Raw genomic sequence first — 14,498 nt, 5'->3', positions numbered from 1 at the left:
AGGACAAAGTCGACAAACTTGAGAGAGAGAATGTTGCATTGAAGAATGAGATGCAATTCATTGTGATGAGGATGACTAAGGAGATTGAGGACCGGAAGAAGAATGAAGAGAATTTGACTCAATCATTGAAGGAAAGAGTAGATGAATGTTGCATGTTTACCTATGAGAATGATCAATTGAAGATTGAGTTGACACAATCAAGGAATAATGGTCAGGAACTTGAAAGACAAATTGTGGCCCTAAGAGATGAACTTGCTACTGCAAATGATTACAAAGACAAATTCAATGCTAGCTCATCAAGGCTTAATGAGATGATACAAAGTTAGATACATGGAAGGGACATGTGAGGACTTGGATTTGAGAAAGGAGAATCCTCTGGATTTGGACAAAGCAATGCAAAGCCTAAGAACAAGAATCCTCTGATAAGACAACATAATGCTGATAAATTCAATGGTAGATGCTTTACTTGCAATAAATTTGGTCATATGGTGAATCAATGCAGAAGTAGGGTGAATAATGGAATGAATAATGTGAACAATGGTCCCACCTTTATCGGTCAGTGTTTCATATGCAATAATTTTGGTCACAAGTCAAACATGTGTAGAGCAGTAATGAATAATTTTCCAAACAAGAGATGCTATGCTTGTGGGATGTTTGGACATATCTCTAACTAGTGCAGGTTGAGACCAAACCAGATGAACTTCAGACCTATGCAGAATGTTGTTTGCCATGCATGCAATAAAATTGGTCACATTATAAAATATTGTAGAAGCAAAAATGTGAACAAGAGTGCTCTGGTGGACAAGAACAAAGCATATGAGAAAGTTAAGGAAAAGGTAGAAGAGATCAAAGACAAGCATGAGAAGATGTGAGTTAGAAAAGATAAATCCAAGGCATAAAATGGATCTGCACCTGAATTCGGTGTAGGATCTTCATCCGATAACTATGGATTTTTGCCTTAGGGGGAACTTTTCATGCAGATTCTAAGAACCCCCTCTTCAGAGATCTGCAATCGATTCTGGAAGGTTGCAGAAGGCTTAAATCATATATGCAGATGTTATTCAAAAGATTTAGTGAAGATTTGATGCTCCAGTAAGTGACTCCATGAAAAATCAAGGTAACTGGTTGCAACATTTATTACAATGTAGAATTAGGTTTTCAAGGGTTAAAAAGGGCATTTCAAACCTTTATTTCTCATAATGTGATCAATAAAAAGTGCAGAGCATTACAACAAAGTAATTTGGTGATCTAAACAACGATCTAAAGCAAATTTATGTTCTCGATTGCAAATTGAGGTATTTATCCGTTTCAAGCTATCAATTTTTTTGAAAACCCTAAGTTCTCAATGGCATCAGTATCAGGAATTGCTACCCTACTGGTTGTGGAAATCAAGGATAGGGCTCGACCTGTTTTCAAGAAACACCCTTTCAAATCAATCGAGGATGACTCGAAAGGATCATTTTCCTCTGTACCCTACGACATTCTTCATAATGAGGACATTAGGGCATATATCCATTGTGATCTTGATGAACTCAAAATCATTGACATGTTGACCTTGTACAACAATCATCTGGCGGACAACTTGGGGAATCTTGAGCCAGAATATCAGCATTTGTAGGTCAAGGGTTTTTCTCAGTTCATTCACTTTTCGACATTTGATGAGAAAGAATGGATCTGGTTCATACTTAGCATAATTCACAATGAATTTATGTGGTTGGAAAAGTCTTACAAGATCACTAAGAAAGCAATCCAGGCCTTGACTTGTCTGAGCGCATCCAGTGAAGTTCCTAGCTTAAGGAAAATATCAAAGAACATTGTAATTGCAACCACTGGTTCTCAATTTGACAGTAGTGCTATGACAATCAATGACATTCTAGAGCATGATGTCAAGTTTTCATCAATGGTGGTTGGATATAAAGTATACCAATGAAGCAAACAAAACTTTGTCTCCAGTACAACAATATACTCTGCCTATCAGATGCTGAAGGAAGATAAGAGGTATGACTTATGTACGGTTCTCTTGAATGAGTTACTGAGCAATTTGAAGAAAATTAAACAAGACAAGAAACACACCTTTAATTTTGGCACCCTTATTATCTGTTTGGCTTTATATTTCATTAATTAAATCCTTGGTGTTCAAGGAAAGGTCCAATGGGCCTATGACAAGCCAGTTGCTATGCTAATCAAGGAAGGGATTATGGGGATTGGTGATGGCACAATGAGGATATCCACTCTATGGGGTTATTTCAAAACTTTTCAAGCCACAATGAAGAGTAGAGAAAGAATCCCAAAGGAGATCGTGGAGAAGTATGAGAAATATTTTTGCTTCATAATTGATAAAGACCAATGTCTAATGGAAGTCATTGAGCCAAGGATTGTGTGGATTCTTCCAATGGGTTATGAGTTGCTACCCTTGATGCCTATTCTCAACATATGTTGAGTCAGTCGGTTGATAAGAAAGAAGGAATATTTGACACTTTCAAGGAAAAGGACATAGAGTTGCACAAGCAGTTCACTGCACTTGCTAGGAAGAGGAAAGTATCTAAGATGGCTTAGGAAGTGGCAATGCAGATGGGATTTACCCAAGAGGAGGTGAAGCAAAAAAGGGAGAAATATGCTCAGATGGAAGCTAAGGAGGAAACCAAGAAGCCTAAGGCCAAACTGGTTCCCTCTAAAGCCAAGCCAAAAGAGACCAAGTCTACCCCTACTCCAGTAGTACCATCATCAGGATAGAGCTCATCCAGAAAGGGAATTTTGAAGACAAAGGAGAAGCCTAAATGAACCTATGTTGTTGTATCTCCGGTAGAATCTGAGATCGAATAAGATGAAGAGGCAAAAAAGGCTAAGAAGAAGGGAGAGTTTGTCAGAGTTGTGAGGAAACCTCAGTCCGGTGGTGTGGAGCAGAGAAAGAAATATAAATCTGAACCTATCCTTACTAGAAGACCCAAGAGAGGAAGGCCAACTAGAACTCAGCTTGAGAAAGATCTTGAATCTGATGACTAGCAAGGTAAATATACATTTGTTCTTTCATTAACAACAAATCAATTGATTGATGAGATAATTGTTGATGGAAATTTGAAAAATATTGGAGCATATTATGAAAATATAGATGAGGCAGATCAGAGAAAAATTGAGGAAGCAGTTATTTTATATTTACATAACTTTAGCAAAACATTGATTGAGTTGGAACGGAGCATCCCTAAAGATCTATACACCCTTATTGATGCGAGGAGACTGACTGCTAGAAAAACAAGTAAGGAAATGAAAGAAAGAGAATTTATTAATGTTTGCACCTATATCTCCCAAGATGAATCCAAAAGGTTCATTGAGGAAGCAAATAAGAAGGAATTTAGAAGTAGAAACAGGGTCAACAGGTTGATGATTGGTAGGGTTGAAGAGGTGAGGAAGGAGACTGAAGATATCTAGAGAAAAATCATGAAGAACAATCCCTTGTACAATGATGCAGTTTCGACTTTCCATCTAGAAGTAAAGGAAGGTGTCTTCGGTGATCTAAAGGAAGAAACTTAGACTGAGGAGCATCTGGAAGATAAAGGTAATATATCACTTGATGCTGAGATCAATGCAAATCCTTTGGTAGTAGATGATGTTGGACAAGTTCTCGAGATTCAAAAGGATGATACTGCACCAAGTGGAAACACTGGTGCACAGGATAAAGGGAATGATGTTGAGGTGAAGGAGTTTGAGAAGTCAAAGGTGAAAGATGCAGAGGTAGATAAAGGGAAGGGAGTTGTTGATCTAGCAATTGACACTCCTCTAGTCACAAGGATCCTACCCCAAATCTCTATCAATCTTGATGGTCCTCTATCTCTTGGACATATGTCTCCTGCTGAAAAGCTAATGCTTGTAGTAGTTGTACATGCTCAAGCCAGTCAAGATCTGGTCAAATTAGAATCTAAAGACAAAAAGCTTATTTTGATGTCTGTTGATGTGTTGCAGAAGGTGGTTTCGAGTGTGCAGCTAGATCCCAATCCTAGCCCCTTCGGTAAATTATTACAATTGATTAACAATGTAAATACTAATTTTGATTCTTTAGAGAAGTCTACCACTAAGCGAGTATTGGATAGATTCAAGGAGGTAAGAATGCAGACATTCCAAAAAATGATAGAAGATTATATCTAGTAAGATTGAATAAAGGTCTACAGACTATTTCAGATGCATTGGCTGAAGGTGGTAAAATATATGTCTTGTCTCATTTTGCCAAAGTTCATAGTAGATATAGACAAGAAAATAAGTGTTTGCTAAGGTAAACTTGTTGGTATTTCACTGTCTTTTGATCCTAATGTATCCCTAACCAGCAGTGTAGAAGGGAAGATAATGGCTCTCAATGATCAGATCTCGAGCCTTAATGCAAATAAGGACAAAATTTTTAGGAGAGTTGGTGAACTCTGGAATTTGATTGCCCCTTAGTTGGACACCATGTTGAGCAATAAGGTTGACTGTATGAAGGATATAGGACAACCTGTTCCATTTGAACTAAAGGATGAGGAGATTCATGCATATGTTTTCAGTGCATTCATTACAATTTTGGATAACTTGAAGAGTGGGTGGGATACTCACCTAGGATTTTTGAAGACCATTTTTGCTGATATCTTCAAGTACTTGTAAACAGTGATAACTTTAAGAAACCCCCTCTCAAAAAATTCTATAAAATCTTGGCGAATATTTATTTTTTTCTAAAAATAATAATAATGTTTGTTCACGAATCTTTCCTTTTTATAAAAAAAAAATTAATTTTATTGGCGAATTTATTTATATCAATATTTTTGGTACAAAATATTGGCGAATCTTGGAAAATAATCATTGTATGTATTAATTACTATCGCATTTCCTTTTATTTAAAAATAATATTTTATTAAAAAGTAAAGGCATGAAGGTTGAAATCATTAATGAGTTTAATGGTTAGACTATACTTTATTTGGTTTCTACCATTAACTTAAAATAATCTAATAGCCCTCTTTCTATTTTGTGAAATAAAATTCACAAACAATTTGTAATACTCATGGGGCCAAAAATTGCTTTTAGACCATTGGTTTTCATTGAAGTCAACAATTCAAAAGCAATTCCAAACCCCATGAACATTACAACTTGTAGGTACATTTTACCTCATGGAATACAATGAAGGTCATTAGATATATTTTAAATCAATGGTGGAAACAAAAGATTGTTGATATAACCCTAAAGTAACTAATAATTATGATATATTATTGGTGAAATAATTTGGATTTCTATCATAAATTATAAAATGTTGGCGAGTCTGATCTAATCATGTATCAAATATTATGGCAAATATTAAAGTTAAAAAAAAAATTAATAAAATAAATTCTCTCATGATTTAAATAACATTAAAATAAAAATTTGTAAAAATGTGGCGATTTGGGTCACCTTAAAAGTTGAAATTATTAGCCAAATTTGATTCTCAAATTTCAAAAAATAGCCAATTGGTGAATATTAGCCACTAAAGTTCTCACTACTTGTAAAGTCTCTGGTAGACATCTCTGTGTATAAGTTTTGGACAACACCCCATCTTTGGCATTGTTGTCAAAGGGGGAGAGTAAAGGTGAAAAAATGTACAATAGAAGAGTGCAATGTAGAGAGCATGTTACAGGTTTAAAAATTCTTTGTCTAAGGGGGAGCCTTAGCAATTTTGATCTGGTGTACAAGTTTCAACACTTAGTCATTTTTCATGAGTGTTGCCATCAATGCCAAAGGGGGATATTGTTGGCAATTAACACTCATCTAGTGGATATTGATGCTTGATTAGTGGTTTAGGGTTGTCATTGATGGAAACTCTTCTTGAGATTTCTATTCGGTACTCACAGATCTTGATATCTGGAAGCAGATGTCATCCGGTAGCCAGTTAACCGGTATTTCAGGTTGAGCAGAGCAATTTTGGTCCATAAGATTTTTGGTGGTTGCAGTGTTATGAATCGTGCATGGGATGATTGGGCCAACATAGAGACATCATTTTATCCTCAATTTGGTGATCTGCATTTGTCTTTGGTTATTCGGTCAAGCCAACTCATGATTACACGTTACATCATTAGGCCAACTTGATAAATGATTATTTTGTGATTACAGATATATAAGATCGGTGCAGAAGATCTTTTTGGTGTGTGGTATGATTGATATGCGAGTGAGTGGTGATCGAGAATCTATTTTGGCACAATTTCACGTGTGCATTCTTGATCCGGTAGGTGACTGAGATAGGAAACAGAGCAGGGTTGCAAAGCAGATATAGTCAGAGATTTGGCACTTAACTAGAACTCATCCAGGCATTGTTAGATGTTATTTTGGAGTTCTTTCATTGTATTTCATCTCTGTAATTGATCAGTAAGGTAGTGAGCCTTCTGGGGTTGTAGCCCTTATTGTAATTGAGCAGTGAGCTCTAGCCAGTGTGCTTGAATGCTTGTGCATTCCTCCTCATGTAATATTGTTTTACTATTGCCCATAGTGGAATAAAATTATGGGTTTAAATCCCACCGTGGTTTTTCCCATTTGGATTTCCATGTAAAAATCTTGGTGTTATAATTTTGTGGTTGGTTGTTTTGAGTTTCTACATTTTAGTTTCATGCTTATGATTCCGGTGGTTTAAAGTTAAAGTAGAAAATCTGATAACTAGTAGAACACTAATTCAGCCCCCCTCTCCAGTGTTCCTTGATTCCAACACAGTTTTATAAGCCATTTACTGAATCCAAAACCATCAAGATAAAGTATTTGGATCAAAGCATCATTAAAGGACTACCTATCACCTAATCTACTGCATAGTTCACAGTCTTTATTGATTTACATAGTAATATCACAAAAAACAAGCTTGAATGGGAAAAAAATAAGATCCACTTACTATTGCAAGTTCGTTGCTTCTCCCTTCACTCTTTGGCTCATCATCTTGTGGGTCTTCCAAATCATCCAGGTCGTCGTTTCCCTATGGTGGGAAGCCAATCCAAAGATTGTGCTTCACTGATCTCTTCCTTGAGCCTCTCGACCGCCCTCTCTTTCTTTTGGAAGATGAAGTTGAGCCTTCATCCGTCGACTTTTGATCACTAGGGCCCCATTTCTCCAACTCCCTGCGAATGTTTTGCCTCTCCCATGCCCGAAGGTACTCTTGAATCCCATGCATCCCAATTTGCATTGATGCCCTTCGAACCTCCTTGTTACTATCAAAGCTCTAGAGGAGGTAGGGTTTGAAGGGAGGACAAAATCCACTCAAATGGATCCAAACCCCATTCAAGCACACAAAGCCACTCCCGTCTCGTGACAACCTTAGAAATATCTCTAACCCCCCACACCACTCCTCCTTCACATAGTTTGTAACTATCCATTTCACCTTCTCCAAGCTGACCAATTCAAAACACCATGCTATGAACATGGAAGTGATATCTGCATTCGTGCGACATTTTTATTGCACCTTTAAGTATTCTTCCCCTAACACAATCTTGATTCACGTTAAAAACTCTTGCTGTTCAAAACGAAAGAGATTAGATAGTCTTTTGTTTGAAATCTAGCCTCAGAAGGCCACCATTGGTCTAACTGCCTGCAGGGAAAAGTTGGGCTCCATGTGAATCCAGAATTCAAACTTTGCAACACTCCTCAACACCACTACCTTAAAACGTCGAACTTTGTGTCTCTATCACACTTTAAATTGCTTAAGTCTCTTTTGCTTGATGAGGAAGCCAATATGAAAATGATAAGCATCACACAAGAGATTAATGAGGCTCGATTAGCTAGAGTGGTGAACTTGTGTGACCTGCTAGTCACCATTAATGCGTCTGCATCAGGTACTTTGCTAAAAGCGACCACCACATTGCCAAACTAAACAACTCCTCTTTGCCAAAAAACATATCCGCCAAGATATGCATCGAGATATGTTGAATTTTGATTTTCTAAGAAAGCACATCGTATCGCCTCCATGTAGAGCTATTAAAGCTCAATGTCGCACCCACCTACCACCCTCGGACAAGCCAACAGGCATAAAGTGCAATTCAAATATTCGCTTAAGATTTAAGTTTCAAATATATGAACATATGTATTATTCCACTTCAAACTTCACTTCACCAACTTGGAGGTCAAAGCCTGGTTCACACACATGTTTGCATCCATATCACCTTCCCTTCGAACATGGGATACTTTGAAACTATGGAAATATGTTAATGTTTCCTTCATCTCTTGAATTTCACGGTCAATCTTCCAATTCTGAGCTCCACCCCTTATAATAGCTTGAATAATAATTTGAGAATCCCCTTCTAGGTCTATTTTGGACACCTCGATTCTTGTCGCCAATTGAATAGCCATTAGAGTCGCCTTCACTTCAGCTTCTTTGTTTGTCCCTAGTGGGAGGCGTTGCTTACCTTTTGCTAATATTGTATCCTTATTATCTATGCCAACACATCCTACGCTTGAGGGGCCTTGGTTGCCCCGGGCTGCACTGTCAAAATTTATTTTGACCCAACCGGGTTCTAGGGGGATCCAACTTGATATCATCTCACCATTATGCTTCAAATTAACCCGTGAAAGCCCATTAATGGGCTGAAATTTCTTACTTTTAAATTGTAAATATTTTATCAATATTAAAAAATATATTATTTTATCAATATTAATAAAAACTATATATTTTTTTAAAATATTAAATAATAAATTGGCATTCCTCCCACTTGTTTTATTCCTAATAATGCACCACTTTACCATATTAAAGTTCTTTGGAGAACTTCTCAATGTACATATATTATCTGGTGAGGCATTGGTTGAGTTTTTCATTGATAATATAAGACATGAGATTCAAAACCTATTGTATAATATAATATATATTATTTCATTTGAATTTGGAGAGGTTTGATTTTTGTGTGTAAGATACAATCCACCAAAGTAGTTTTTAATAGCAAAATAAAAATAAAAATTGCAAATATATCTATATGGTCATCAAATTGAAGCTTTGTTAGGAACTCATAGATTGTATCATGAAGATTGATATGAATTTGAACATGCATACAATTTTTGATTCTTCTTTGTTGATTTTTATTATTAAATAATGCACTTGCTTTTATGTATAAATAATGTGTATGTCATTTGTTATTTTCTTCTCTTCCTAGTTGTATTGGAAAAAGATCATATGAAATAAATGTATGAATGTTATTTGTTGCAACATGATTTTTTTTAACAATATTATAACTTAAAAACTCAATTTAAAATTATTTTTTTAACAATATTATAACTAAAAAAACTCAATTTAATTTTTATTTTTTTTTACATAATTTTTTTAAATATAAATATACCAGTTTTATTTTACATTTACCAAATAGTTAAAAAACAACTCAACATATTACTAAAAATCAAGTATAAATAAGGTAGCCTAGTTGCCAACACGATGAACGAAGAACAAAGATCATCTGATAATTATAATAGGTAACATACCTTGTGGTGAATAAGCAGATTCTCAGGATAACAAGATCTACAGAACCAAATTCCTTGTTACAGGTGTGGTTAAAGTGTGGAAGGAAGAATAAGTGTATCTGGGGCGATGGCTTCTGCCGCCCTGCCATTTATTCATTCCTCCACTAAACCGCATCCCGCGCCTCAGAATTTCCATTGGAAGTCCTTGAAATTTTCCCCGACTTGGAGCTTTGAACTCAGTCCCCAATCATCTTTATCACCAAATGCAAACAGCGGTGCAGTGCGCCAGCTGCCGACAAATTACACCCCAATTGAGTTGTTCCACTCCCTGAAGAAAGAAAGGGACTCTTTGAAGGTCTTCACAATCCTTCAACGAGCTATAGCCCAAAATGAGTACACTCCCCACCTTTCACTCTGTGAATTACTCATTCATCGCCTGGGTTATGCAGGGCATTTGGAGCAGATGCGGGATGTTTTGAGCTTATTGAGTGAACCAACAGAGGAAGCCTTCTGCAGCATCATTATGGGCTACGGCAAAGTGCACATGGTCGACCAGGCCCTTGGAGTCCTTAACGAAATGGAGGTAAAACGATTCCCACCCACAACCAAAATCTACAACATGTTGCTCAATTTTCTTGTGTATGAAAACAAGTTTACGATGCTGGAATCACTATATTCACAAATGAGGTCTGCTGGGATCCAACCAGATGTCAAAACCTTCAATACATTGATCAAAGCCCATTGTAAGGTTGGAAACATGGCTTCTGCATTGAGTTTGTTGAAACAGATGTTGTTCGACTTGGGTTTGGTCCCCGATGGAGCTACATATAATAATCTTATGGCTGGGTTTGTTCAGAAGGATATGATAGAAGAGGCCTTGAAGTTATTCAAGGAGATGAAATCAAACGGGTGCACTCCTAATGCTGTGAATTACGCTACGCTAATCCATGGATTCTGCAACAAGGGCAAGATGGATGAGGCTGCCAAACTTCTAGAGGATCTGCGTGGAAACGAGCTCTGCCCCAATATTGTGACTTTCAGTGCAATTATCAATGGGTTATGCAAGCAGGGCTGGGTGGATGAGGCTGCCAAACTTCTGGAGGAGATGTATGGAAGCGGGCTCTACCCAAATATCGTCACTTTCAATGCAATAATTAATGGGTTCTGCAAGAAAGGGAAAATGGTGGAGGCTGTTGAACTTTTGGAGAGGATGCGTGGAAGTGGGCTCTCTCCAGATACTGTGACGTTCACTACTATAATCAATGGGTTCTGTAAGCAAGGAAGAATGGAGGACGCTTTTAAACTTCTAGAAGAGATGCGCGGACACGGGCTTTCTCCAGATACCGTGACTTTTACTGCAATAGTCAGTGGGTTGTGTAGAACAAAAGAGCTAGACAAGGCAAGAGATCTACTTGAGAAGATGGTAAGAGAGGGCATAGAGCCTAATGTTGTAACATATAATACTGTAATTTTAGGTCTTTGCGTTGTGGGGAAGTCCCAAGAGGCAAGAAGGCTTCTGGATGGAATGGCTGTGAAATGTTGTTCTCCAGATATATTTACATATAGCAGTTTGCTCTGTGCAATGCATAAGGAGGGAAGAATAGACGAAGCTATGGAACTATTTAATGAGCTTACTAGCAAGGGGTACACGCCTGATGATCATACTCACAGAATCATATTTTTCATCTGCAAGGATGGCAACCACAACGCTCCTCTGAAGTACATATATCATATGCTTGCCAGGAGTGAAAATGGGCGTTATCCAGATACTAAGATTTTCAATGCAGTAATCAGTGGGTTTTGCAGAGCAAGAGACCTAGACAAGGCAACAAACCTGCTTGAAAAGATGGTAAGAGAGGGCATTGAGCCTGATGCTGTTACATATAATACTGTAATTTTAGGTCTATGCATTATGGGGAGGTCCCAAGATACAAGAAAGCTTCTGGACGAAATGGCTGTGAAAGGTTGTGCTCCAGATATATTTACATCCGCGCAATGCACAAGGAGGGAAGAGCAGAAGCAACCATTGAGCTTTTTAATGAATTCACTAGCAAGGGGCACCTACCTGATGATTATACTCATAGTATCAAATTTTCCCTCTGTAAGGATGGCAACCTTGATGTTGCTCTGAAGTTCATATATTGTATGCTTGCCAAGGATTGTACTCCAGATAGTAAGACTTATCTTGTGCTGGTGAAGAGGCTTTCAAGGGAGGGGAAGTCTGACCAAGCAATGCAGCTTATGAGAGAAATGGAAGCAAAGGGCTCCTATCCCGGCTCTTTTAACAGTGCCAGAAATGGAATAGTCAAGCTCAGTCACATTCTTAAATCAGTTTCTCAAGGAACCAGTGATTCTTCGGCCATTTCTAGCCTGATATAAATAACTGTCCAAATCAGGAAGTCATATTATAAAAAACTAATCTATTACCTGGCAACCATTTCAATATAATAATTTTTTTTTGATCTGTCACTAGAGCACTTAATGGAGATAGACTTCCGTTGTATCAATCTCTTTTGTTTCATAGGTTTGCTGCTGCATAGTGCATATCTTATATTTTGTGTCCCCATTGAATGATTTCACCTGTTAAAACCTGAAAGAATACCCCAATTGTGGTTGTTGTCCAGTTGAACTTAGTTCGTTGCATATTAACCATATATAAATCTGTATAGAATATATCTTTGCACTTCACAAAAGTCGAATAATATGTAATTATTTTTAAGACAATAGTCAAAATTTACTATTTCCTGCATGTCTAGAAAACTCTTAATAGTCTCCTGTCAAGGAAACCTTGAACCCCATTTCCCCATCCCTTTTAAATTGGCAAAGTTCAAAATGCAGAACTCCTTTCTGGAGACACAGACTATCAGGTATGGGTGGCAACTGTGGTAACTTACAACCTTTTTATTGATGGCCTTTGTGAAATTCAAAGTGTTAAAGAAGCAACTGAGCATGTTGATGAAATACTTGTAAGAAGATCACTCCTGATACAATGACATACAGTTGGACCTTCATATCTTTGTATGGGGGTAACATCAGTAAGGGGACAGAGTGTTAAGATGATAGTTTCCACGGTACTCTGGTCAATGCACTCTAAACTATTAGGGGATGTATGCCTGCCATCCGGATCTTCCAAACATTGAAGAGGATGATTTGTGATGCAGCAAGGGGCGTAGAAGAGCTATGATAATTTATAGAGGAATATTGGAGTTGCAATAGATTTTAGTGAAATTTGATGGATAAAGCTGTCACGGGGCTAGGTTTTCCCGTGCGGCACCGACGATCTTTTCGGTACTTGTCTGTGAGATCCAAGCACTTCCAAGAACTCGGACTACGCCTGTAAGCACTCCCAAGCTCCAGAACCTGCACACACACACTTGCACAACACGTACAAACTTGTACAGCGGAATCTTTACACAATAACACAATGTTGGGGCAATAAGATAGCTTTATTGATCTGAAGAATGGCCCCTGGCCCGGTCTACAAACAATTCCAACTATATCGTTGGTCACTACCCCGAGTACTTCCCCAGCACTCGATTACAAGTTCCCGCCCCTGGATCAATGTCCACTCTTGAAACACCGGTACAAACACCACTGCACCTCGCCCCTGGCTGTAGCTTCTCACGTAAACTCCTGATCCACAAAGACCCTATCTCCTTTGGAACTCAACCCGGCGCACCACTGACTCTCTTGTGAGCCCGCGATGGCTTACCCAGTACAAGACCCAGGCCCCCTCCCTAAACGGGGACTCCAAGTCACTCTGCTACTCTGCTGCTGCTCCTACTTCACCTCTGCTCTGCAATCGCTCTGAACACCTTTGCTCGCTGGAATGCTGTTTTGGTCCTCCTTGGATTTCTCCACCATGAACCTTCGCCTGTGGAAAGTAAAGCACAATGTAGATATGTTCTCTCGTGAACGGTCAGGGTACTCTGCTTCCCCCTATATAAGTTTTTCGTCCAGTTCTCACACATCTGAAGCTTGGCAATAAACATATGTCCGTCACCACAACTTCCACCTGCTGAGAATAACAAGGGACTTATAACCCCAGAAGCATACTGGTCTCCCTGAGACAGCAGCCCCTTACATCCTCCCCCACTTAAAATAGGCGACGTCCTCGACGCCGGCAACATAGTCCCAGACTTATGCTGCAGAGGCCCCCAACTTTGTTTACACTTAGAAGGGGAGACTGGAGTTCCTCTCCAAGAACTCCAAAACCTTGGCTTCATATTTCCAGAGGTTCTCAGCCTTCTCCCAAGTCGCCTCCTCTCGGGACTGGCCCTGCCAATGAACTAAGAACTCCTTCCACTTCCTGTTTCCAAATCCTCTCTCCTTTACAGCGATCACTTCCTCCACATCTAGTCCCGGCCTGTCCTTGACAAATGCTGGTCCTCGGGTTGGTATGTTCCTGCTGTTGTCCTCTTTATCCTGATGATACGGACGGAGTTGGCTGACATGGAAAACATTGTGGACTCTAAGATGCGTCGGTAACTTCAGCTTGTATGCAACTTTCCCAATCCGCCCTGTGATTGTGAATGGTCCGTCAAACCTGCGACCAAGTGATGCACTCAACCCCTTGGGTGTCTTAAACTGAATTGGGTCCATCCTGAGAAAGACCTTGTCACCAACATTGAACTCCACATTGCTCCTCCCTGAGTCTGCATAATGCTTCATTCTTTCCGCGGCCTTGACCAGGTTATGCCTCGCATGATCCACTTGATCTTGCCACTCCTTCAACCTATCTTTTGCATCCGGACAGTCCCCGACATATCCACTCAAAACAGTATGAGGAGTCAGTGGCTGCTGACTTGTAGCCAATTCAAAAGGTGAATACTGACTCGATGCACTCTTCTGCATGTTGTAGCTAAACTGCGCTGGGTCCAACAACTTTGGCCAGTTGGATTGGTCCGACCAAACAAAGTGCCTCAGATAGTCCTCCAGGACCCCATTAATCCTTTCGGTCTGTCCATCTGTCTCCGGGTGATGACTCGTCGACATGAGCAACTTTGTCCCTATTAGCTTGAACATCTCCTTCCAGAAATTGCTGGTAAAGCGGGCATCCCTATCACTAATGATACTCAACGGAACACCCCAAT

At 38.9% G+C, this 14,498-nt stretch overlaps 1 protein-coding gene across 1 annotated transcript in view; it reads left to right on the top strand.

Annotated features, from left to right (window-relative positions):
* Positions 1-11,778, top strand: part of LOC131069063 (uncharacterized) — a 72,124-nt gene extending 60,346 nt beyond the window's left edge. Inside the window, exons 5-6 of the mRNA XM_059210046.1 lie at positions 3,577-4,003; positions 9,855-11,778. Of these exons, the coding sequence (XP_059066029.1) occupies positions 3,577-4,003; positions 9,855-11,536 (2,109 nt within the window). The 3' untranslated portion in view covers positions 11,537-11,778. The remainder of the gene's footprint in view (positions 1-3,576; positions 4,004-9,854) is intronic.
* Positions 11,779-14,498: the final 2,720 nt, after the last annotated feature.

The sequence above is a fragment of the Cryptomeria japonica genome, chromosome 1, assembly GCF_030272615.1.
Source record: "Cryptomeria japonica chromosome 1, Sugi_1.0, whole genome shotgun sequence".
In the NCBI taxonomy this organism is placed as follows: Eukaryota; Viridiplantae; Streptophyta; class Pinopsida; order Cupressales; family Cupressaceae; genus Cryptomeria; species Cryptomeria japonica.
The sequence above is the reverse complement of the archived record's forward strand: the minus strand, read 5'-3'. Positions and strand labels throughout refer to the sequence as shown.